Source organism: Empidonax traillii, unplaced genomic scaffold, assembly GCF_003031625.1.
Source record: "Empidonax traillii isolate 1590-97213 ecotype Southwest subspecies unplaced genomic scaffold, ASM303162v1 scaffold178:size2223814, whole genome shotgun sequence".
NCBI classification, from domain to species: domain Eukaryota; kingdom Metazoa; phylum Chordata; class Aves; order Passeriformes; family Tyrannidae; genus Empidonax; species Empidonax traillii.
Window position 1 is genome coordinate 1124312 of NW_020955371.1, and position 22846 is coordinate 1147157.

The 22846-nt window shown below is 38.7% G+C and overlaps 1 protein-coding gene across 5 annotated transcripts in view; it reads left to right on the top strand.

The window, feature by feature from the left end:
• Window positions 1-22846, top strand: part of DIP2C (disco interacting protein 2 homolog C) — a 307685-nt gene that overhangs the window by 144336 nt on the left and 140503 nt on the right. For all 5 annotated transcript variants that reach the window (XM_027886135.1, XM_027886137.1, XM_027886136.1 and 2 more), the window contains exon 2: window positions 20766-20837. In XM_027886135.1, the coding sequence (XP_027741936.1) occupies window positions 20766-20837 (72 nt within the window). The remainder of the gene's footprint in view (window positions 1-20765; window positions 20838-22846) is intronic.

Sequence of the window (22846 nt, forward strand, 5' to 3'; positions counted from 1 at the left end):
ATGCTTATATATATATTTAAAAATACACTAAATAATTTAGTTATGAGGTAAGATGAAACACAAGATGTCAGGGGGAAAAAAAATCTCATTACCTGCAGTGTCAACCAGGGAAGCTTTGAATTGCTTGTCTTTTAAATTAGTATCCTGCAGCTTCAAGAATATGTTCATATATAGAATGATCATACTTGCTAGTTTAGGTTGCAGATATAATGTGTGATTCGTATTTACTTTAATTTATATTGTCCTTCATTTGCCAAAAATACCCGTGCTAATGCTTTGCATGCATAAAACCAATCACAAATGTATCAGGAATTCCTGTACCCAATTCACGTGATTTGCCTACTTGGTTAGTGAAACAACTGTGCCCAAAATGACATGAGTAGCCACATGTCCCTTCAACTTCCCACTTCTTGGGAGACTGAAATGTTGAATTACATCCTCTCCAGGGAAAGGGGAGAAATTATTCCCTCATGGAGAAAACCTAGAGAAAACAGACTGCTGTTTGTTCCTGCTCCTTCTTAAACTGCATCAGTTTGACATCAGTGTCCCCATAGCCACCTGACTTTTTTTTTTCCCACCCTTGACCTCACACATTCTGACTGATAAGGAGAGATGATGGAAGAGGCCCCAGGTGACAACCTTCTCTTGCACTCCAAAAAGTACCTGAGATCCACTTAGCATTGATTCAGCTGGTATCTGATGGGGGCTGGAGGCTTCTCAGTGAGACTCCCTGGTTGATAGTAGTCGATCCTTATCCGTTTTAAGGAGAATACGAGGCACTGTTCCGACAGGAAACCATAGTATCACCCTTTATCTCCTATTCATGATTATCTAGAATTCTGTGATATCTCCCAAAGGGGACATGCATTTGTAGACTTTCAATATACAGAAGTGTTTCAGCACGTCTGTTCACTCTCACTATCTCCCCGCTACATCCTCTCTAAGGTGAGATGACAGCCACTCAGTGCAATGCAGGATGGGGCTCACCATGAATTTATATGATATTGTAGGGATGAGGTTTTCCACTCTCTCCTAATGATTCCTGCTGTCTGTTTGATTTTGACTTATAGTTATTTCCAATTTCATTTGATAGGCTTAATCCAAGTAATTCACCCATTTTTCTCTTCTTGCATTGCAGTAGGTACATTATTATATAAAAGAGATGAAGAGAGATGATTTTTCATGTTGTTTTAATGTTCTCTTGCCTGACTGTGATGTTTACGTCAGTTCAGTGTTTAAAAAGTCTACGGAGGAGACATTTAAATGCAACCTCTCGGGACAGAGTGGAAAAGAAAGAGAGAGAAAGGAAGGTCCTTTTTTTTCTTCAGAGAAGATGTGAATCTCTGTCATTAATGAATCTTCTCCTGTAGCTTTTCCTGGACAAAAACTCGAGTGAGCTAGTAATGGTATGCAACTAACCTTGCCAGGACTATATAAGAGCATTGTCAGATATTAATCAAAACAATCATGTAGATTTTAAAGATAATCATTGGGGCCCAAGGAATCATCAGCCTCTGTACTAAAAAGAGATGTCCAGCCAAAGAGAAGGTGTTTTTTAAGTCACCTTTTTTGCATATGTGGAATAAGCTGTTTACCTAGCCTGGTGACCTATGAAAGCAAGAAAAGGGGAATGCAGAATCTATTTAATCATCAGAAGGGAAGAAAAACATCATGTTCTTAAGAATTTTCTACTATTTTTTAAAGAGCAGTGTAATATTATGGGTAATACACTACCTGGAGATCTGCAATCAGTTCTCATCACTGCCATGGGCTGCCTACATGACTGTTGGCAAGTCACACTCATTTTATTTCTTCATGTACTAAAATAAGTATAACAAAAGGATTTTGTGCCATGATGCTGTTGATAATCACTCATTACTTTATGTGGAAACACTTGCAATGGGATATTGTTGCTGTCTTATACAGAACAGCAATGAAAATGATCCTGCACTTTGGCCTCAAACTGAAGGAGACAAGGACTACTGCATATCAAACACTCCATCTGAATGGTAGGTGGGTGGATGCATGTGTGGAACCTATAATTTCCAGGGCTTTTTCAATATTGGGTGGTATGTGCTTTGAGAAACAATTTCATCAAAACTCCATCCCCGTACCACGTAGCAGGACATATATATGCATGCAAATCCAAAACAGGAGAAATACTTACTGTGTTAGTTGCTTTAGGAAGACAAAATCTCAGATTGTTGCTTTGTAAAATCTTCCTTCTGTTGTGTTGCTTTCTGAAATAAATATATATAATTATTTGTAGTGTAGTTTCCTCCTTAAAGAATGCTTTATCTTTGGGATTTATTTATTATTTTTTTTTCTGAACTTCCCTCTTCTTTTTTTGGAGCAACTAAAAAACTTTATGCTGACAGCTGATTTGCTATCAGTTTACCTGTGATTGGATGCCAGTGGGTTTGGGGGTAAATCATCTTCCTTGTTTTCCTTCTTATGAGATAAAATTGTGATGAGTAACATGCCAAAGCCTTCTGCACCAATTACCAAAGGTTTCATACATGGGTTTGTGAAGTATGTGGAAATATCTTTTAATTGCCTAGTGTTTCATTTACTTTATCTTCCTAAATGCTTAATGGAAAGAGGACAAAACAATTCTGTTGTTAGGAAATGTGAGAGGGGAAGTTTGAGCTGTTCCCTTGTGTCACTCTGTGGTAAAATTTAAGGTATAAATCTCAGTATTCATTCTGGGACTGGAATTAGAATGCAGTAGTAGTTTCTTTTTTTTTAGAAAGAATAACATAAAATTGTATAGAGAGATTTACACAGGAAAACTCATTCATGTAACAAAATTAAGTCACATTTTCCAAGCATGTGAGAATTATTTCTGTGGGAGCAAATTACAGATGCAAGTAACTACACAACAGTATTCAGAAAGCTGAGCTTTCAGAGGCTTTTTTTTTTTTTTTTGAGTCCATACTGGGATTGCTGTTTGTAAGAAACAGAAGCTCTTGCTAAAAGAAGAGGGAATGTAATACTGAATTAGGTCTGTATAAATGAGAACACAGGCAACCTGCATGTTGTCCAGTGTAACATTGCTTTTCAACCTCTTGAATTTTCATGAACAATAGAGAAGTGTTGTTTGCTGAGGTTCACAATCTGCAATCCATCTCCTTTGCTCTCCTGAATTCTCTACCCATGCAGCTCATTTTTATCAGCCAGAATCAAAGACTTCACCCTGTGTCTTGACCCTCGGAAGCAGCAGCAGAGTTCTGCTCTTAATGTCTTAATGTCTCAGCAGGGCCCAGAGTACAGTGGGAGCAGGCTGAAGGTTTTCTGCCTGTACAGCTAAAAGAGAAAAGGTTGATGTTAAAAGGAGAAACTCTGGGTATTTCAAATGCCATTTGGGTACCAAGTTTACATCCAGGTCCCACCTTACCTCTCTTTTCTAGAACACAAGGTAGTTTTGTTCCATTTTTAAGTTTACTATGACTCTAGACTTGCTCAATGTCTGACGCCTGTACCGGAGAATTTCCATTATTATTTTACTTATTTCCAGTTATTATAGCTAATGTATGAATTTATTATGTATTTAAATACTTCAAATTTAAAATAAATATACAATGAAAAAAAAAAGTAATCTATTATTCTATTACTTTCCACACTCACCAGGTAGCCAGTGCAGCCCATAGCTTTGCAGGAGGCTTAAGTTTTATCAGATTCTGTTACTCCTTTGTTGGCAGGGTAGCCAAGTATTTAGGTAACCTGCTTACTCGAGGATGTTTCTAGGATTTACCAGGTAGATTTGCTGGAAACTGCACAAACACACTTGGTGGGAGCAATAGCTGGTGAATCCATTTCTAAAGATCCACCAGTGAATTAGCCATGCCCTGCAGTGAGGGGAGAGAACTGCCAAAGTTGCTGCTTTAGGAGGCCAAATGAAGGGGAGACTGGGTCACAAGGCAGTCAGGTCACTGAGGTTCAGCTCTGTGTGAAAACCTTGTGGTTGAAAGCAGTGCTTGCCTACAATTTTGGATGTGGAAGTCCAGCTCCTGTGTTGTCATAGTAATAACATCTGTGGGATCCAGGGAGGCTCCAACAGTGACATGGCAAATTCTCAGATAAAAGCCAGCAGTGCCATTTTCTGTAGGACAAAGAGATAAGGTCAAGAAGGGAGGACTCTGTAAAGTTGTGGGTGGTATAGTCCTGAAGAAAGTGGATTGATTTTACTCTGATGGGAAAGAGAATTCACAAAATTATAAGGAAAGTATCAAACAACATTTTGTAGGAGGAAAGGCGGTAGTAAGGTTCAGACAGATCTGTGGTGAACAAAATTGCTGAACTGAATTTCAGGGATGCATGTTTGGGTTTCATGTATTTCAACCAAGGCCTCTGTCCCACTCTCTGTACTCTTCAGTTGTAGCGTTAAATACTTTGGCTGCATTAGGGCAGTGATTTCCCTTGGGAAATGAAGAATACCTTGCTGTATCCCCTTCTAATCATGCATAGCAAGAATCTTTAATATCTCACGTATTTTCCTAGCTGGTGTCCTCCTGGTCTGCTATGAAAGAAATGAAGTAAGCCTCTTGATATGCTCTGGGACTGGGAAGGCAGCAAGTGCTGCTGCAGTACATCTGATATTCCCTACATGTACAGGCAGAAGTGAATCGTGGCCTTGGTGCACCTGGAAGAAACATGGGCTTGTCTTTTGTTATGTTGAGGCCATGGCGAAGGTTATTCATCTGTCACATGAAAAAAAGGTTGTGCTTGCTGTCCAGTGACTTCATTGATATGGTAAAAATGAATCCAATCACTTTTTTGATTAGGTGACCAAAAGACAAATAAGCTGAGCTGCTTTTTTCCCCCCTGTAATTTCTTCATACATATGTATGCAGAGTGTAACTTCTGAAATAAAGCATTAATGCAGTGCCTGACTTAGCAAAAACTTGTTATTTTTGAAGGGGCTGTCTGACATAGAGCTTGCAGAGGTTAAAGAGTAAAAATGTATACACAGCCTGATTTATAAAATTCAGGGCGAGTGTTTTTTCGTAGTGGAGGTACAAATGCGCTCTTTGTTATTATACATTATTTATATTCCAGTGGTACTTAGAGGCTGCAGAGAAAAGTGCTCTTCCAGGCTCTGTGGGCCCTAATATGGCTCCAGTAATGCACCTGAAACTGCAGAACAGGTCAGCACTACACAGTGATAGTTCCTGAGTGTGAAGAAGTCAGTTTTGTAAATTAATATAATGTAGAAGACATTTCAGTATTTGTCCCTAGGAGCTGTTAAATTTACAGAAGCTCTTTTAGCAGATGGGAACTTGAACTAATAAAAACAATTGTAGTCAATATATATTTTTCTTTAAATTTTGACTTGTATCCTGGTTGGTCATGCTCCTTCCCTTACTCAGCTATTACCAGCAGTGGCCCACTGGGAAGTAAAGATACCTACAGAGCCATTCCTGAATTAGTCCAGATTTTTCTAAGCATCAGCCCATCTTACCTGGACATGCCTGCAGTATATATATATATATATAAGCACAAACCAAATTACAGCTTTAGTATGCTCTTGTATTTCAAACCCTTGCAGAATTTATGAGTCCAAGAAATTTTATGGTGGTATCATAATTTTGTGCAAAAGGAGCATCAGAAACCTTTCCAAAGGGTAAAAAAGCTTAAATACCAGCGCAAATGCAGGTTAAAAAATAAAGGACTCTAGAGATTTCAGAAATTTATTCCTCCAGGTTACAGATTTCACACATATATATATATATAAAATATCAAAGAAATAAAGGAAAGGTATTTAGAAGTATTTATACATTACCACTACCTTAACTGCTTTTTTGAGAAAAGTTATAGGGAAGGGCTTAGTAAAAAGTGGTGCATGCAGTGTTATTTTTCTTGTTGAAAGATTTGTAACAGAATCCTAACAAGAAACAAGTGGGAAAAGGATTCTTTTATTAACTAAAGTCTTCATTCTAACTTGAAGGAAGCAAAAATATGTCTTTGACTTCATAATCTCTTCAACCCTCTTATTCTCCTGGGTTTAATATTTTCAAATAAGATAGGCTTAGACTGAAGTGGATGTTCAAACCTTTCTGCTTCAATCCAGAGAGCATTTTGGAATAGCATAATGTTTGGCTGGAAAGATCCAAAGAAGTTGTGCTGTCCAGAGGAAAATGTGGGTTTTACATCAGTAAGTAATTAGGCAGCCAAGGAAAAAAGAGAGGAAATATAAAGCAGAAAAAACCCAACCAACCAACAGAAAAACTCAGTTCTAAAGACAGCATATAATGATTGATGGTACTGAAATTGCAAAGCATTATAAAGAAAAGCTTTTAGTAACATAGAAGTATATGTAATATAGAAATAAATAATGCATGTAATATTTTTTTTTTATTTGGATGTATGAAGTACTCCAAACATGTTTGTGCGGGATATGTGTGCCAGGGTGAATAATTTTTATTTTTCTTTTAAACCTCTGACCTTGGACCACTTGAGTTTAAACCTTTCTGTAAAATCAGATCGGTCAAGTTTCCTCAGTTTAATGTAGCTGATCTCTACTTTTGGGAGCTGTTAATATGTTGTAAAATTTCACTCTGGGATAAAGGTTTGCATTCAAGAGTGTTTTTTAGGTGGAAAACAGTTGAGTTGGAAGAGAGATGTGAAAATGTGTGTTGGTAGTTGGGGTACAAGGACAGCGCTGCACAGGACTGGCAGCTGAGAGCCATGGACTGGGAGCATTGGGAAGCTCCGTGCTGGAGCATGATCCCAGTGTTTCTCCCTTCACTGCCCACTGCCTTACCCAGGGGAGAACTGGCTTTGACTGTGGTAGCGGGGCAAGAATGATGAACAGCATGGAAAAAAACTGTATCTGAAGACTCTTGGAAATCTGGAATTAATTACCTTGCAAGGAGCCAAACGAGAAGGAACTGACAAAAGTGTGTTAAATAATGAACGCTGCAGAGAAGGTATGTCGTGAACTTTTCATGGCAGAGGGTAGGGGGATTTTTAATTAACTTAAAAGTTGGCAAATTCACACTGAGTGTAATTACATTTTGGAATTAATTCTTCATTGAAACTTATTGAGGCCAAGACTTCAGCCAAGACTTCAGCAAGGGCTCAAAACAAGATTCCAGTTTTCTTTGGGGGTACTCTGAGCTGTGGCAGTGGTTTTTTGCAATGTCGCGCTCTGAGGTTTAGGTCAATCTTTAACAGCTATTCATCTAATGACACTATGAGGAGAAGGAGGATAGATTTCATTTTCTGTTTCATACTTTTTTCCTTACTATGTCCTGTTAGTGATTGTATGTGCTGCAAGACATGAAAGAGCATTGGAAGGGATCCAGTGTGACCATTCTCTGTTTCTGACACTGGACGGGATCCAGTGTAATCATTCCTGTGTTTCTTACACTCTCCCAACCATAAAAATTAATAACTACCTCTTCGGATGTCCAAGCATGATGTTATTAGAGAAGTGGCAAAAGCCATTACTTGTTTTCAGGAAGACACAAAGATGCTGTATCTTTCCATCTTACATGTACAGGTTTTCAGATGTCAGCCTTGGCCATGGAAATCCTTTAGTTGGACTTAACTGATCCAGGAGGATGTTAGGATGGGCAGTATCTGAGATTGCAGATGATTAATAAATGTAAATCAAAAAAAGCTGATAATTCTTGTGAGGCTTAAACAGCAAAGGGGTGAATAAAGACCTTTGCAGTGCAGCTCTAAGGTCAGCAGGTCTAAGTGAGGCTGGCCAGTGCTCAGGTAGTGCGTGGATACCCAGTCATGGACACCCAAAAAACACACTAGGAAATCAGAGCCAGGCAGCTGATTATTTGCAAGGCAGAAAAGAATGAAGAGAAGAATGAAGATCACTGAAAATGTGATTCTGGCATAGCCTTACAGTATTGTAGTCCACTGGAAAGAAGAGACAAATGAGTAAAATATCAAGTCTGGATAAGAAATAAGCAGGAGAAAATTAAAGCGTGGTTTGTGCCTAGTGTGTCAAGTTTATCAAGTCATTTCTTAAGCATTACCTGGTCCACCAGCTGCTCTGACTCTTGTATTCCTCTGCTGATGTGGACTTACAGTCAGAGACAGTCTGCTTGATGTGTGGATTTGCTTGTACAGGACGGCAAGCAAAAGTGCACCTCCAGCTTTTACTTCATCTCTGACTTCGTTGGGTTTAAGTGGACAGTTGTCCATGTGGGGCACTCAGACCAGCAGCATTTTTAGGGCCAATCAGATGTCTGAGGCCACAGTTGCAGGACTGAGGGTCTTGGGTTGCAGTGTACAAGGTCAAAGGCTGATAGCTGGTCACATGCATTTCCTTTCAAAACAATCTGTGTGTATGTGCTGTCTGAATCGTGCTGAAAAGTCAATATTTTATGGATATTTACAAGAGGTTGTAAATCCTACCTTAATTCCTGATTTCTTAATTTCTTAAAGTATGGCTACCTTCCCAGGCTCTGCTGATCTTATTTCCCAGCTAGGACTTAATAACAGAGTATTAAATGAGGTCTCTTGTTGCTTTTTTGCGTGTTAAGTAATCTTTATTGGCACTTCTAAACTATAGCTTTATTATAAATGTAAAGGCAAACGGTCTGCTGGGTTTTGTGAGGTGTGTTACTGTGTTCTTTTGGTCCTCAGGCTTGCATGTTTGCTGATTTACCTACTGATCCACAAAATGAAGTAAGCCACAAAGGGTAATTCCTGCAAAACAGTGAATTAACAAATATTAATGATAATAATTAGTTAGCTGTTGCCTCGAGACAATTGAAGAACAAGAGCAGAAGAGTATCTGCTCTGACATATTGGTACAGGCACTCATGGGCTTTCTCAAGAACTTGTTCTAAACCACCAGCTCTGTCTGTGAAAGCCAAACTCAAGTGCTGAAATTTGTCATTGTGGGAAATGGCCTTTGCTAACGCAAGCTTATGAGAAAGACATTGCTGGTTTTGGCTTCTAGTACAGGTGAAAATGAGCCCTACTCAGTAAAAGTTTGCTTGCTTTTATTAAGTATAGTTATGATTTAATTCCAGCTTCTTTTTGAAAAGTACTCTATCTTGCAGGAAAGAATGAAACAAAGATGTGAAATCAGTAGCTTCTTCTGGGTTGAAATACTTTTTTATATTTGAAATCTGAGGAAAAAAGCTACAGAAATCACAGAATAACCTCATTAACGTATGAAATAAATCATGAACTCAGAACTGAGGAAGAAAAGAAAATGTTTGCACATCTGGCTTACCACAGCAAATTTCCATATCTTGATCAAGAGTAGTTGTAAGCTGGAAATGGAGAAAAATAAGAAGGATGAGAGTATGGAGATCTGATTTTCCAGCTGCATGGAAGTGTGTGCCTCAAACCTAGCAGCGACTTGCAGATTTCCAAGTGCCATATTTCACAGGCACTGGAGGGTAATGCCTCCTAAGAGAACAGCTGCTTTGTGCTAACATCGGTATGAGCTGTCACATTAGGTCTGTAATAATGTCACAGACCTTTAGGAGCCTTCAGAGGTGCTACAGCAGGGAAGAAATGGAATTGTCAAATATTGTGAAACCTGTGCAGAACAGGGGCATTGATTGTGTCTTGAGGTAATTGAAGGTATGCAACTATTTTTCCTTTCAAGTTGTTTTGCAGACTTTATAGAGTAGGATCTGAGTCAGCCTTTGGGTAATAGGAGTCCTTGAGTCAAAAGGATGCATATTTCCAGTGCTTCATAAACACTTTGCCCACATAACAGGAGAACAGCGAGATGATTTTGGGCTTTTCTGTTCTTTTAGTAACATGCTTGGAATTGAGTTGAGTAATCAGATGATGTTAATTCATCTTGCTGTTTGAGGTCCTTGTGGAACAAAGTGGAAAAATGACATGAATGCATCTTAGGTTATTTCTTTTAAAAGCAGAATTTCATTACTTTGGTTCATGTGGAAATACGCTAGTGACAGTTTTGAAATGTAGTTTTTTACATAGAAAAGATGAAGTGATCTGTGTATCTTATTAACAAGTATTGCAGTTCATGTATTGCAAAGGCCTTTAAATTGCTGCTCGTTTTGTTGTATCTGGCTGTTGGATCAAATACACTGTCAACAAAATGAATTTTAACATATCAGCCTAAATTGCATTTGCAGGCTGGAAAAGAAGGATTAATTTTTTTGATTTCTTGAGACCAGAGACAGATTTCATTTACTCTGCATTACCAGAACAGGCTGATTCTAATGTTTATATTTGGAGGAAGATCAATTTGCTTTGTATACATCTTAAGTTTTCAGGTTAAAAATCTGTACCGAATTTTCTTTGAATTGTAAAGTAATTGCAGTGAATGTTTAGCTTTCTTATGTTAGTAGGAAAATAAATACTTCCAGGAACTGTGCAGTTTGTAAAGCCTTTATCTTTTTAGAAACAGTTTGGGTAGTGTTTATTATAGATTAATAACAATGGAAGAAAAATTTGCTGAAATAGGCATCTAGATAATATAAGCACTGGAATACTAAAAACAAAAATGAAAGACAGGGAGATAAATTTAAACTTGATAAAACACAACCTGAATTATCTTTGATAATTGTTATATGAGACTGGCCTGATCTCTTCCTTTATTAAGGTAGTTTACCTTTTTTTAGACAAATAAAATTTGTCTACCAAGGGGCCAAGAAAGCCCGTGGTACAGTGTTAAATGAAAAAGAATTATTTCAAGTTGAAAAGATACAGATGTGAAAAAAAATATCAACAAAGGTAAAGAGGATGCTGCAACAGCTTGGAATAAAAAAAAAGAGGAGTATAGCTGAATTTAATTCCAAATGAAACTCGGTCCTTTCCTGAGAGTGTTTGACATGCTCTCCTCTAGTACAGTGAACTGGACTCGGTGACCCAGAAGTTGCCGTGTACTTGTTTGGCACCTTTTAAGACCTTCTGAAGGATAAGGTCAGTAAAATGGGAGGTCAATTTTTCTTTAAGTGAAAGTGAGCAGGGAGGTTTATAAATAAAAGTATAGTCTCTCCCTCCACAGTGCTTCTTAAGGGGAGGCATCACTTTCGGGTTGCTCTCTTTATTCTGCAAGCAGCCTCTGTGGTCTGTTTGCCATTGACCTTCAGTGGGACAGAAGTAAAATTCATATGATCTGCTTTGGAGCTGGTGTCTACTGTGCTAAAGTGAAATCTGAACAGATTTATGAACAGATTTTCTTGGACAGACAGCATGTATGTACTAATGTGTCTAGCAGTAATAGTAATAGCAGAATTTCTTTTCAACTATGTGAGAAATGGAAGAAGAGTAACACAATTTTCTACCTGTTTTGGACTGTGGGAAATGAGTCAGAGAATGTTGATTAGATTCATAAAATGTACCTGAATGCAACCTCTTGCTGTGTGCTCTTCTGCTTAGTGAAACCTGTGATCCCAGGTAAAATAACAAGGGTCCACTGCAGCCGTCTTAGCAAGAATGTAATTCAAAGCCAACAAGAAATGCTGCAGAAAGAGGTGTGAGGATTTTTTTAAATTTGTGTGATTTATTCTATACTTTGCACCATCTCCAGACTGTCTCACAAAATAAAACTGAAAAAGATGCCTTCATCTATAAAAGCACATGTAAGAGAATGTAAAACTGAGCTTTCTTTCTCCTCCAGATGAGGTCTAAAGCAGCATCTCACCTCTTAAGTAAATCCATCGATAACCATCTTTTTTATGGGCATTCTAAGAAGGGAACTCTCAACGAAGTAGTTTTATTTTGCACAGAATAGTTAAAAATCTGCTGAGGCAGAGGGGATGTGAGTAACTATTCAATGTTGCTAGAGCTCTCATCACTCAGAGCAAGGGTATTCACTTTGACCTGCTGTTCTTGCAAGGCAAGATGTTGGACTGGGTGTCTGAGGAGGTTGTTCACTTTTGCATTCTTTTAAAATGAATATGTTCTATACTTTAGGGTTTGGATTTTTTTTTTTTTTGAAGGAAATGAGTTACTTTACTCTTGTTGGAAAGCTTGAAAAAAGAACTGGAGTTACTGGGTCCGGAAATGGAGGTAACAGAGATGCGGGTTAGGTTGTTTGGAGACTTCCCTATAAGAATTTGGAGATGCCTGGAGGTGTCGCATAGCATGGTTCACATTAATTAGCCTTGGGCACTTTGAGCTTGTGATAAGGTTGTGTCTCAGCTGTTGGAAATAGGAAAGCAGATGATGGGTATATCAGGCATTTGTGATTTTGTGATTGAGGGTGTTTAATTGAAAGTAGAAGGAAATAACATATGCTGGATTTAGTAACTGAGCACCATAATTTAAAGGAAAAAATGTGAGTATTGTCATGGAAGACATTTATGCTCCCTTCATAAAGAATTATGCAGAGTTTTTTAATTCTTCAAAGTCTTCTGTGTCATGTAAGAAAACATGGTGTACTAAAATTGTAAAAACCAGATTACTGAGCTCAATGATCTCCCAAGTGATACATTTTTAAAGACATTATGGTCACTCAGCATAGTTGTCATGGTAATTAAAGTCCCTGTTCACAACTACTCAAAAATCCTCAATATTCTTCCACAACCATCAGTGGCCTTCTAATTGTTTGAAAAGGAGTATTCCTGCTTTAGTTTCCTCATGGTAGTTAAAAAATTTGGGCTTTTCTGCCTTTGCATACAGCTGTCAAAGTATGTGGAAATTTGCATGAAGAGGGTGATGTGTTTTTTTTTCCCAGAAGAGGTTCTATTTTTACAAAAACTGTGGGAAGAGATTTGGACATTTTGGCATTCTAATACTACAGTACAACTGCTCTAAATACCTATTTTTAAAACCAGCGTAATGTCTTTAACCCACATTAGGGTAAAATAACATTATTTTAGGTATTTTAGATAGAATCACTTCTATTATTGACTATCATAACTAATATCAAACACCAAAGCTTTATGGTGAACCCAAGTCTAAAGGGAGAATACTGCAATGTATCAGGGAAATGCCATTCTTTTGTTTTTTTTCCAGCATATGAAAATAGGAGTTCCAGATTTCTGTTCTGAATTGAAATTTGGGAAGAGATCTGCAGTCATACTGTGGTGCATCAAAATACTGAAAACAAAATTACAGATGAAGGATTTAGAAATCTGTTGATTTTTGGAAGATTTTCATTCACTTCCAAGAAGACTAGTGCATTTGGACTTTCGTGGTTAAACTTAGTAATGTCCAAAGTAGTGGAAAAAATGGTTAAAATACAAGGTTTCATAGAGGAGAGTTATTTTCATAGGCTGCTTCCTAAATTAGTGGCAAAAATAAGAAATTTCCATATTAATGAATTTTATCATTTTACTTAGATATTGCAGGTTTTTCGTTTTGGAAAGCCTGGTTATATTTTTCTACCCAGAGGAGCAAATATGCATACAGTCTGTTTTGGATAATGTATTCTCAACTTTGTTTCATAAATCTATTATATGTTCCTTCTTTAGGATTCCTCCTCGTCCTCTTGTATTTTTTTTTCAAGGCTGTTTCCAGGGCTGTGAAAAAATCAGGACACAAATTTGCAGTACTCAGCGCAGCATTTCTGGAAATATCTGATTTGCTCTGAACTGTAAATTCTAAATAATGATAAGTGGAATTACTGCTATAATTATCTTTCTGTAGGGAACATTTCTAACTTGAAATATAAAGCCTGCCTATTAAATAACGTTTATCAGGAATGTTTCCTTAGGCATACTTTTCAGAATTGTATTTTATTTTTATCTTGAGCAAGATCTGACTCTGCACCGTTTGTGTTAGAGACAGGGAGAATAACTAGAACAGGCAAATGCCTCACAGGCAACAGGAAAGCCAGTGGAGAGATGAAAGATGAGCTTCCAGCAGCTGCAGAAAGGATATACACTTCAAGGGTGCCCCATAAGCCTTATAAAGCAATAAAGGAAGGAAAACAACATTATGAAGGGTCCTAACAGTCATAAAATTCCAAAAATGGCAAGGATTGCTTTCATTATATAAAGTGTTCGTTAAAGCTTTAAATAATGAAATAAACTCTTGACACTGAGAATGGAAACCTTCACTGTTTGACCGGCCTCTGTTTACTTTACCGTAATCCAGGCCATAAAAGTAGTGCCACACAAATTCCCCGTTCTGGGGGAGCTCCGGGATGCCCGGGGACCACACAGTCCTCTGGCTTCAAAGGAGCGGGGTCTCCAGCAGCACGCCTGGCTCCTGGCCCCCTGCCACGCCGCTGGCAGCCAGCGCTGCTCCTCAGCCCGGCCAAACCGGAGAAAGTCTGAGTCAGAAAATCCCCGGGATTGTTTTAATTGGCTTAAATTAGGTGTTGCGGGGTTCCTTTTTGGGCGTTTTTTTCTTTTCTTTTTTCTTCCCCCTCCCCTCCCCCCTTTTGAAGCCCAGGAGTAATTTTGGGTATTGGAAAAATGCGCTGAAGACTTTGGGACCAGAAAATAAGTGGGGAAAATCATTAAGGAGGTCTTCTGGGATTCAAGGTGGAGTACTCAAGGAGGTACTCAAAAGTGTCTCCTATATAAAATTATTTATTGCTCACATACTTGTTTAAAAATGTAGAATTTGATTTAAAACTGAGAACTTGGCAGTTTATACAGCAGATACTTAATTTACTTAAGAATGGGAAGAAAATATTTATTTTGAAAAGGAATATCTTCAAAATTCAGAATACCTTGTATCTCTTATTTCAGCCGTGTTAAAATAGTTTACCTTTTCTGTTAATAGCATAATCGGTTCAAACATTTTCTCCTAAAAACATTATAAGCTTCCCCACGTACACATGGAGCGCTCTTCCTTATCAGTCACTGAAATTCAGCCATTTTCTGCTTTGCTTGCAACAAACAGGAACAAAATGTATCCTGGGGGGGAAAAAAAAGAATTCAGCTATAGGTGGGTAAAATTGTCATTGAAGCCTTTAAGCTGCAGCACAGTCCCCTTAAAGGCACTTGAGCAGTTCTGTAATATATGGCACTGGTTGCAGTGAAAGTGTGGGATCCCATTAATTTTTCTGCCCACTGCCATAGTTTACTGTTTGTTTCTTCATCCCAGTTCAGAGTAGTTTTCTAAGCTGCTGCTGTGGTTAAACATCATTTTTAAAACACATCAGAAAAGAAAATGACTTGTGATATATACTTTTGTTTTCTTGTTCATGTTACTTGAAATATATTTGTGCAGTTTTGATATCTGTACTCGCACCATCCAAAATGAAATCCTTTGTCTCATGGCATATTTTTGGGAGACCAGACAGGGAGACTGTCTGCATCATGAGTGGGAGAAGTAAATGACTCACAGTTCTCCTTATGAGAAGCTTTGTTTCATTCAAATCCCTCTTGCCAAGATGCTGACACTGAATTTGAGTCATCAGCAATAAACAAGTCGTACAGAAAATTGAATCTTTAGAGGGCAGAAAATCATGGGCAAAGGAAAGACACTCACCGGCGAGCTCTGTGTTAGTCTGTGCTTGAGAGGAGTTATTGATTGCATTATTTCCCATGGTGGATTTTTCCATAAGTGCTTTAAAGTAATTCAGAGTCCCAGCCTGAAATTTCATTTCAAAACATGCATGTGTAGTGAAAACTGCAGCATTGGTCGGGCTTCAAGATCATGGAATGCAAAATTGAGTTTTCACTGCACTAATCAAGGTGATTTGGTCCCTGGTTTCATCAAGAGCTTTTTACCTGTGTCCTAAAGGGCTGAGATCAGTAAGAATTGTAGGCATATTCCAGGAAAAAGGAAAGATTTGCTGAAATTTTTCTTGCATTGGGTTTTGTTTAGGATTTGTTTCTCCTGTATTGTGCAATAATCTTGAATAAATGTACTTCATGTATCACGGGAAGAGTTCATCAGGACTGGACATGTTTGTTTCCAGGAAGTGATAATAGACCAGATAATAGATATTTGAATTGAAAATGAACTTTTGTACTATATCAACTGTTAAGAATTTTACTTTCATGAAAATAGCACAGCCCCTTATTTGTCTTGGTACCAGTGTTTCTAATCACTCTCAGCTTTTAAAGTGCAAATGCTTTCAAGAAGGGTGGTAATGCACAGATATTTTTCATGTGGAAGTATTTTCACATTTAATAACCTTCAACAAAACACTAGAAAGTCAATATTAATTACAAAATGTACCTTTTTTATTATTTTCAGTTAAAGGTGTGATTCAGTGAAGAACATGACATATGGATGGAGCTGACTCATGGAGGGGCCAAGAAAGGGGTAGAATAGTGGGAATGACTTCAACATTTACAGGCATTTCTTACCCCTCAAAGTGTCTTGTACAGCGCAGAGTATCCCAAGGGGCTCTCTGTTACCTAGCATTCCATTCTTACTCATGACAAGTGTGTGTGCTGTGGTTATGTTGCTCTGACCCGCCTGCCCCAGCTTTAGACTGTTGTCTTTGTAACGAGGCAAAATCCAGCACTGCTGAAGGAAAGAGGAGAATCCAGGAAATTTTTCAAATAAAACAGAGGGTGTAATGCAAACAGTAACAGTTGTGATGAGCACAGTCGAATGAACTTACACTACAGCGAGGCTTTGCTAAATATAGCTGCAGAATACTTGTTGTCTGCGGGTGCCGGTGTCAGAGAGCATTGCCATCCGCAACTTGGGAAGCTGCAGAAACGGGCACAAATTACAAATAAAAGAGATGGCAGTAGGATTACAGACTGCCAGAGCCCCAGTTCTGTACTCAGCTTGACCAGGCAACCTTCCTCTTTGGAGGACTGGTTGGTCTCTTGTCTGTGCTGTCCCTTTCATTGTGAAAGTGGCATTTTCCCTATCGTGCCTGGAGAGATTTTGGCAGATTAGAAATAGGAAACGAGCTTGTTTTGGTGAAAGAGGGTCAGTGTACTGCATGCCTGTTGTTCAGCAGTCCTTGACAACCGATTTTAAGTATGGATGGGGAAAAATTTAGGGTAACATTTGCTCACTGTTGGTGAGTTCACATCTCTCAGGCCTGTGCTTTGCTCTCCCCCGCTGACCCTCGGACACGGTACACCCCAGGCTATACACCTGTGGCCTCTCATGGTGGAAACCTGTCAAATCACCAGTGGAGGTGAGGAGGAAAAGAGAACATGTCCAGGGGAAAAAAAACCTAGAGAGTGCTGATGTAAACAGGAGGCTGAGATCCTTGGGTGCAGTGAAGTAAATGCAGCCTGGGAGGGAGGGAGTGAGGAGGAGTGGGGGCTGAGGGCCAGCTGTGAGATGAAGCTGAGAAGCAGAGGAGCTGGACAGAGCACTTGGAGCAGAGCCAGGGCCAGGAGATGGGGCAAGAGCCATGGGAGGAGACAGGGAGACAGAGCAGAGGTCTGCAGGGAGCTGCTGAAGGGGGTGCCACCTTTCAGCTGCCTGTCATTATGTGATGGTGTTTGTCCCAGGGAGACTCATCCCCGGAGTGCCCTGCAGCCATGTGATCCTTCTGCTCCTGCACATCCTTAATGCTAGAACCTTTTCATCATCCCTCCATCCATGGTCTGGCCTTTTTGCTTTAATCCAGTGCCAACCTTGTCCCCTGCTCATTCCAGCCTGCCTCTTTGAGCTGTGTCTGTACAGCATGGCAGCCTACTTGGAAATTCCACACAAAAGCAGGCAAAGGTGTCACGAGAAGAAAGCTGGAGAGTGATACAACAAGGAGATCTAAATTTGCAGGGGCTTTGGAGAGTGTGTTCCTGGGTAGAAAACCCAACTCATACAGTCTGCTCAAAGGATGTTGTGAGTGAGACCCTTTTCCCTCATAGAGACTGCTGGCTTTTCAAGAGGAGAAGAGTTAGTTAAAAACAGAAAGGTTCCATAAGTCTTCTCAGGACAAGGAAGTATTGTTCTTGTTATCCTGATGATATTCTCCAAAAGCCAAACCTAAATTTGGTATTGCACTGTGGAAAAACATGATCTGGGTGGGGGGTTTGCTCCTCAGATGATAGTTGTAAAAGTATTACATTTATTTGTAGGGGAAGGAAGGACAAAGACCAGAGATCTTAATATTGTGTTGAGAAAACTGAATGAATGGTGATTTATGGTAAGAGCAGAGTTTAAGCTCACTTAACTTTTGGTGAGCTGTGTTTAATATATATTGGGAGCTTGCACATAGAGTTCAACATAACTTTGAAATGCAATAGTTTAGCATATGTCATAATAAAATTTTAATGATTAATGAACTATTGTTTCTAATATGAAATAGGTCTACTTGAACAAATACAAGTGAATAAGAATACCATGAATCCTGATAAATAAAAAATAGTACTTTCCCAGACTACATGATATGGTTGACTTCCTTCCACCTCAAAATGGTGATAGTACTACTACAATGAAAATTGTGGTGATTCTGTATTTTGCTTTTGCATGGTTTTTATAACTGGCTACCTGGACAATGATGGACATGATTGTAGAAAGTTTAGTGATAATTCCAAATTAATTTGCTTATTTGCTCCCGGAAGTTGAAATATTTCAATTTTTAATTGTCTCAGAACCTTTTACTGATGATCTTCTGGTGGAGTCAGTGGTCTGGGAAAGGAGTCACTATTGTTTCTGCTGAGAATGATTCTTTTATGATGAACTTCAAAAGAGTGAGTCTGGATACCAATTTGATTGAAAACTTATTATTGACAAGAGGTAACACTTGATTTTTATCTTTCTCAAATTGATGTGAAAGAAATTACTTGGTCTCATAATTTCTTTCCATTAAGGGCAATATAGGTTTATAAACTAGGGAAGGAAACTTAGGGCAGGAATGGGTGCACAGTTGCATGAACAATGTCTGGAATGTATAGCTTGAGGTATCCATTTGCATGTGTATATTCTACCATGTGTGTGGAGGAGTAACCAATAGTTAAGCACCTGTTGTTAATAATTTCATGTCTGAAAAGGCATTGCCAACTTGCACATACCACAGTGGAGCTCTGTTCTCCTAAAAGAGCAATAGGGAAATAAGAAAGCAAATTTTTACTCAAAATCTGTCTGCAATGTGTGAGAATTTGGTGTTGATGAGCACAGGAAGTCAATAGTAATTTGTTTCGTAACAGTTTAAAAGAAAAAATTGTTCATATTTTGTAATTTTCAAATAGAAGCAAACACATTTTTTTCATTAAAACATTTTAATGAAGTGGGTATCTATCATTACTGTCTGGTTTGTGAGAAACTGATGATTACAATGGAGAGGGAGGTTGTTTCACTCCTTCGAACACGTGCCAGGAGTGTTCAAAATGGGAAGAAATGTGCTTGAGGAGTCAGTGGGTTTGAACTTTAAAGGCTTAGGACCTCTTCCAAGTCTGCCACTTCTTCCCTGCATAAATATGGAAATGTTATCATTTAAAGTGCTTCACTCTCGCTTTCCTAACTTAAAAAACACAGATATTTTAGCTGACTTCTTTTGTGGAGCAGTTTGAGATATGGTAGTGAAGAAGATAGGTGTTATTTTAGGCCCTGTTTTTTAACCAAGGATGAGAGGTTGGCTCAGGACACTTGTAGAGAGGTTTGGAGAATTTACCTCCTTACTGCTTACTGGAACCATTCCCAAGAAAAGGTGCTTCAGCAAGGAGCAACATTTGAAGATGTTTTTATGCAGTTATTGATTTCAGACCAGCCCACAGAAAGCTCTCTCTAGACGTTGGTGCTAATTCACCATCCATTTAGCAAAGCAGCTGGGATTGAAATGAGTATGTTGTTCTCTTAGAAAATTGTGTCCTTAGGTAAAGGTTGAGCATAGGGATGGAAGAGCATGAACAGGCACCTGTTGCTGTATCTCTCTGGACATTACTGCCAAAGCCCATCAACTTTTTGTGGTTTCCACCCTTCTAAGCCCTCAGATTTTACAAACATAGGAGTCCAGTGATGCAACTGAACTTCAGCTGCATGATGAGTCTCACAATAGCAGATAGGCTTGTTGAAAGGGCAGGGAATAGTGCTATTTAAAAAAATCTTATAATTGTAAAATTAGACTGCTTCTTAGTGTCTAAAGTAGCTTATATTGAACACAAGCATATGTGCATGTATAAAATTCAATATCCAGCTCCAGAGCCAGGACTCTATCTCAACTTTGATACCAGACCTCTCCTGAATCTAATTGGACTAAAAGTATATGTTTTGTTCTACGTGACTATTTACCCATCCTTTTCTGTCACAAAACTTGTACAGAAAAATATTTTTTAATCTTTACATTTAAAAACCCCCAACACAACTTACCTGAGGAAGCTGGAGACACAGTGAAGTGTCATTTTAATTGAATTCAGGAAAAACAAACATGCGTCTCCAAATTTTATTTTTTTTTTTTTTTGAGATGTAAGTGGAAAACCAGACAGAGTCTTTATGGTACTGTTTTCTAGTTGATCTGTGGTAATTTGTTTTGTTTTGTTTTTGTTCCTCTCAGTGCTGCTTAGAAATCAGCTAAAACATTTATATTGCCAAAATGATATAGCAGCAGTTTCAAGTCTTTTGTGCCTCACATGCTTGATTAGAAAAATCCCATTAATGATAGAAAATGCTAATCAGTGATGTGTTTTGCCAACCACTACAGACCCACACATTCTATATAATCCATTGTTTATTAACCTAATGAAGGTCATTGTAGCTTTTGAAAGCTTGTGTGACGGCGCATCAAAATGGTTTTAAAACTCTGTGCTGCTGGACTTGGGTGCTGGAATAAGTCAAGGCTGGGTATTTACTCGTCAGAATGGCTCCGGCGTAAATTGAATTTTTTTTAGGTGGACTGATCATACTGTGCTTTTCATTTGTGCATTATAATTGTCATGACAGACAAACAGTGCAGTGGTGGCTAAGCTGATGGTGCTGCCATTAAGCAGCTAGACACTGTCTTTATCCACATCTTATTGATTTTCCTTTTCTTTTCTTGACAGGTGACATCACACAGAAAGGATATGAAAAGAAGAGATCAAAATTAATTGGGGCCTACCTGCCACAGCCTCCCGGTATGTATATCTGTGCTTACGATATATGAAGATGTCAAGTGTACTGATAGTTGCCACTGTAAAAATCTGCATCTCTGAAGAAATATATGTGGCAGAAACAAAGCTATTGTTATGCAGAATAAGCTTATTCCATCCATTTTATGTGTATTTTTATATATATGTCCGCTTTGATGTGTGTGTACATATTTTACATACGTTGGTGTGGATTTGGCAGTCATGTCTGGAAAACTAAATCAGCCCAGGCTTGCTAGAGAGGCATTGTTTGTTGGGAAGGAATGCACGAATACAGAGGAAAACGTGATGTCCTAACTCATTAACATCTCAGCCAGGTAAAGTTTTCTGAACAGAGATAAACACAAGAGTGGAAGAGAACCTTGGAACTTTGTACTTTTGTCCCTTTCTGGGTTTCCTATCCAAGTCTCACTTTTGAAGACACTAGAGAGACCAGCAACATCCCTAGAGTCCAGCTTGACCTCTGGCGTGTGAGCAACTGACCTTTCATACATACCTGGTCTCAGCACTGAGGGGTGGGCTGCATGTACTTGCCCAAAAGGTGTAAAAATATCTTCAAACTATATTTAATAATGTATTGCTTTACTGAATTTATTTCATATATATGTACAAGAACTTTCAGAGTTCTTTCACTCTTCTGAGGCACTGGATGATGAAGTTGACCATGTAGTTGGAGGTATTGGTGTAGACCTCTGTTCTGTCTTGGCCTCAGAGCAGTGTGCCCACCCTCTCCTGGCATCTCACTGACCTTACGGAGGCTCCACTTGGGCTTGGCTATCCCCTGAGCCCTGTTTTTCTTGCAGGCCTCAGAACTAGTTTCCTCCTCATTTTACAAAATCTTTCCTTTATGGTGGAATTGATGGGTTTTTATTTGAACTGTTTATGTGTGAAGGCACTGCCTTGTTCACTTATTCAGTTCTGTATCTATTGTCTAGCTCCATAGCAGAATGCTGGTTTTGTGCCTTTGGATTTCACTTGGTCTGCTCCAGTGTTGGGAACTCCACAAAATAGATCAGTGTTACAGACACCTCTGTTTTCTGAAGTGATACAACCTGTTTTGAGGGTGTCTGTGACATTTCCTTACCACTGGGAGCCATTAGAGAACGAAAGAAATCAAATCAACAGAATTACAATACCAGAGGTGCAGTTTATTAAATTTCTGGGTATTTAGTGGTCTGACCAGACTATCAGACACACAGTAGTCTTCACATTTTGTTCTCATGAGACTTGCTTAGGTTTACTGAGTTGTGGAGAGACTGTTGCTTCACAATAATCTTCAGTGCAGCAGTGCTTGGTACCAGTATTTGTTCATTTGGTTAGTTGTGACTTTTGTTTCTTCAAGTAGAGCTGTTTCTCCAGAAAGCTCATAGTTGTCTGGTCAAACTTTATCCCTGGCTGAAACTGCTGGGGATTCATCATGCATGTGATGATGAGAGAGAGAACATGGAGAATCCTCAGGGATTTACCTTTCAAGGTCTCTGTTGTGATATTAAAGTTTTCCAGTGTAAGGAGAAGCAGAGGGAACTCTGTAAGCCAGGTTTATGGTGGGATCCATTCAATAATTTGAAGAGATCCCAACTGAGAATGTAGCTGATTTAGGGCTATTTAAAGGTGGGATGAAATGGAGTGAACATTTTCTGCTCGACCACTTAACAGAAAATCGTGCACTAGGAATGTGGGATATGGATAAATGAAGGAAGATTATAATAGGAACAAGAGGAAAAGTATTGAAATATTGTCCACTGTTTTCTTGTAAGTACATTAAGCTCAATTGTTTAGCTAATGGCTAAATGAATTATTTTATTATCGTGGAAGACACTGCTTCTACTGTATTAAAGTATTTTTCTCCAGAAACAGATATTATTTGTGCTTGGGTCTTTGCTGTCTTTGTACTTTTTGTTTGTTTTGTTGTGTTACCTTTTGGACAAAACTTGAAAAAGTTCAATTTTATATTCTCCTGCTAAGACTTCACTCATCTGAATGGCTTGAGGTGCCTG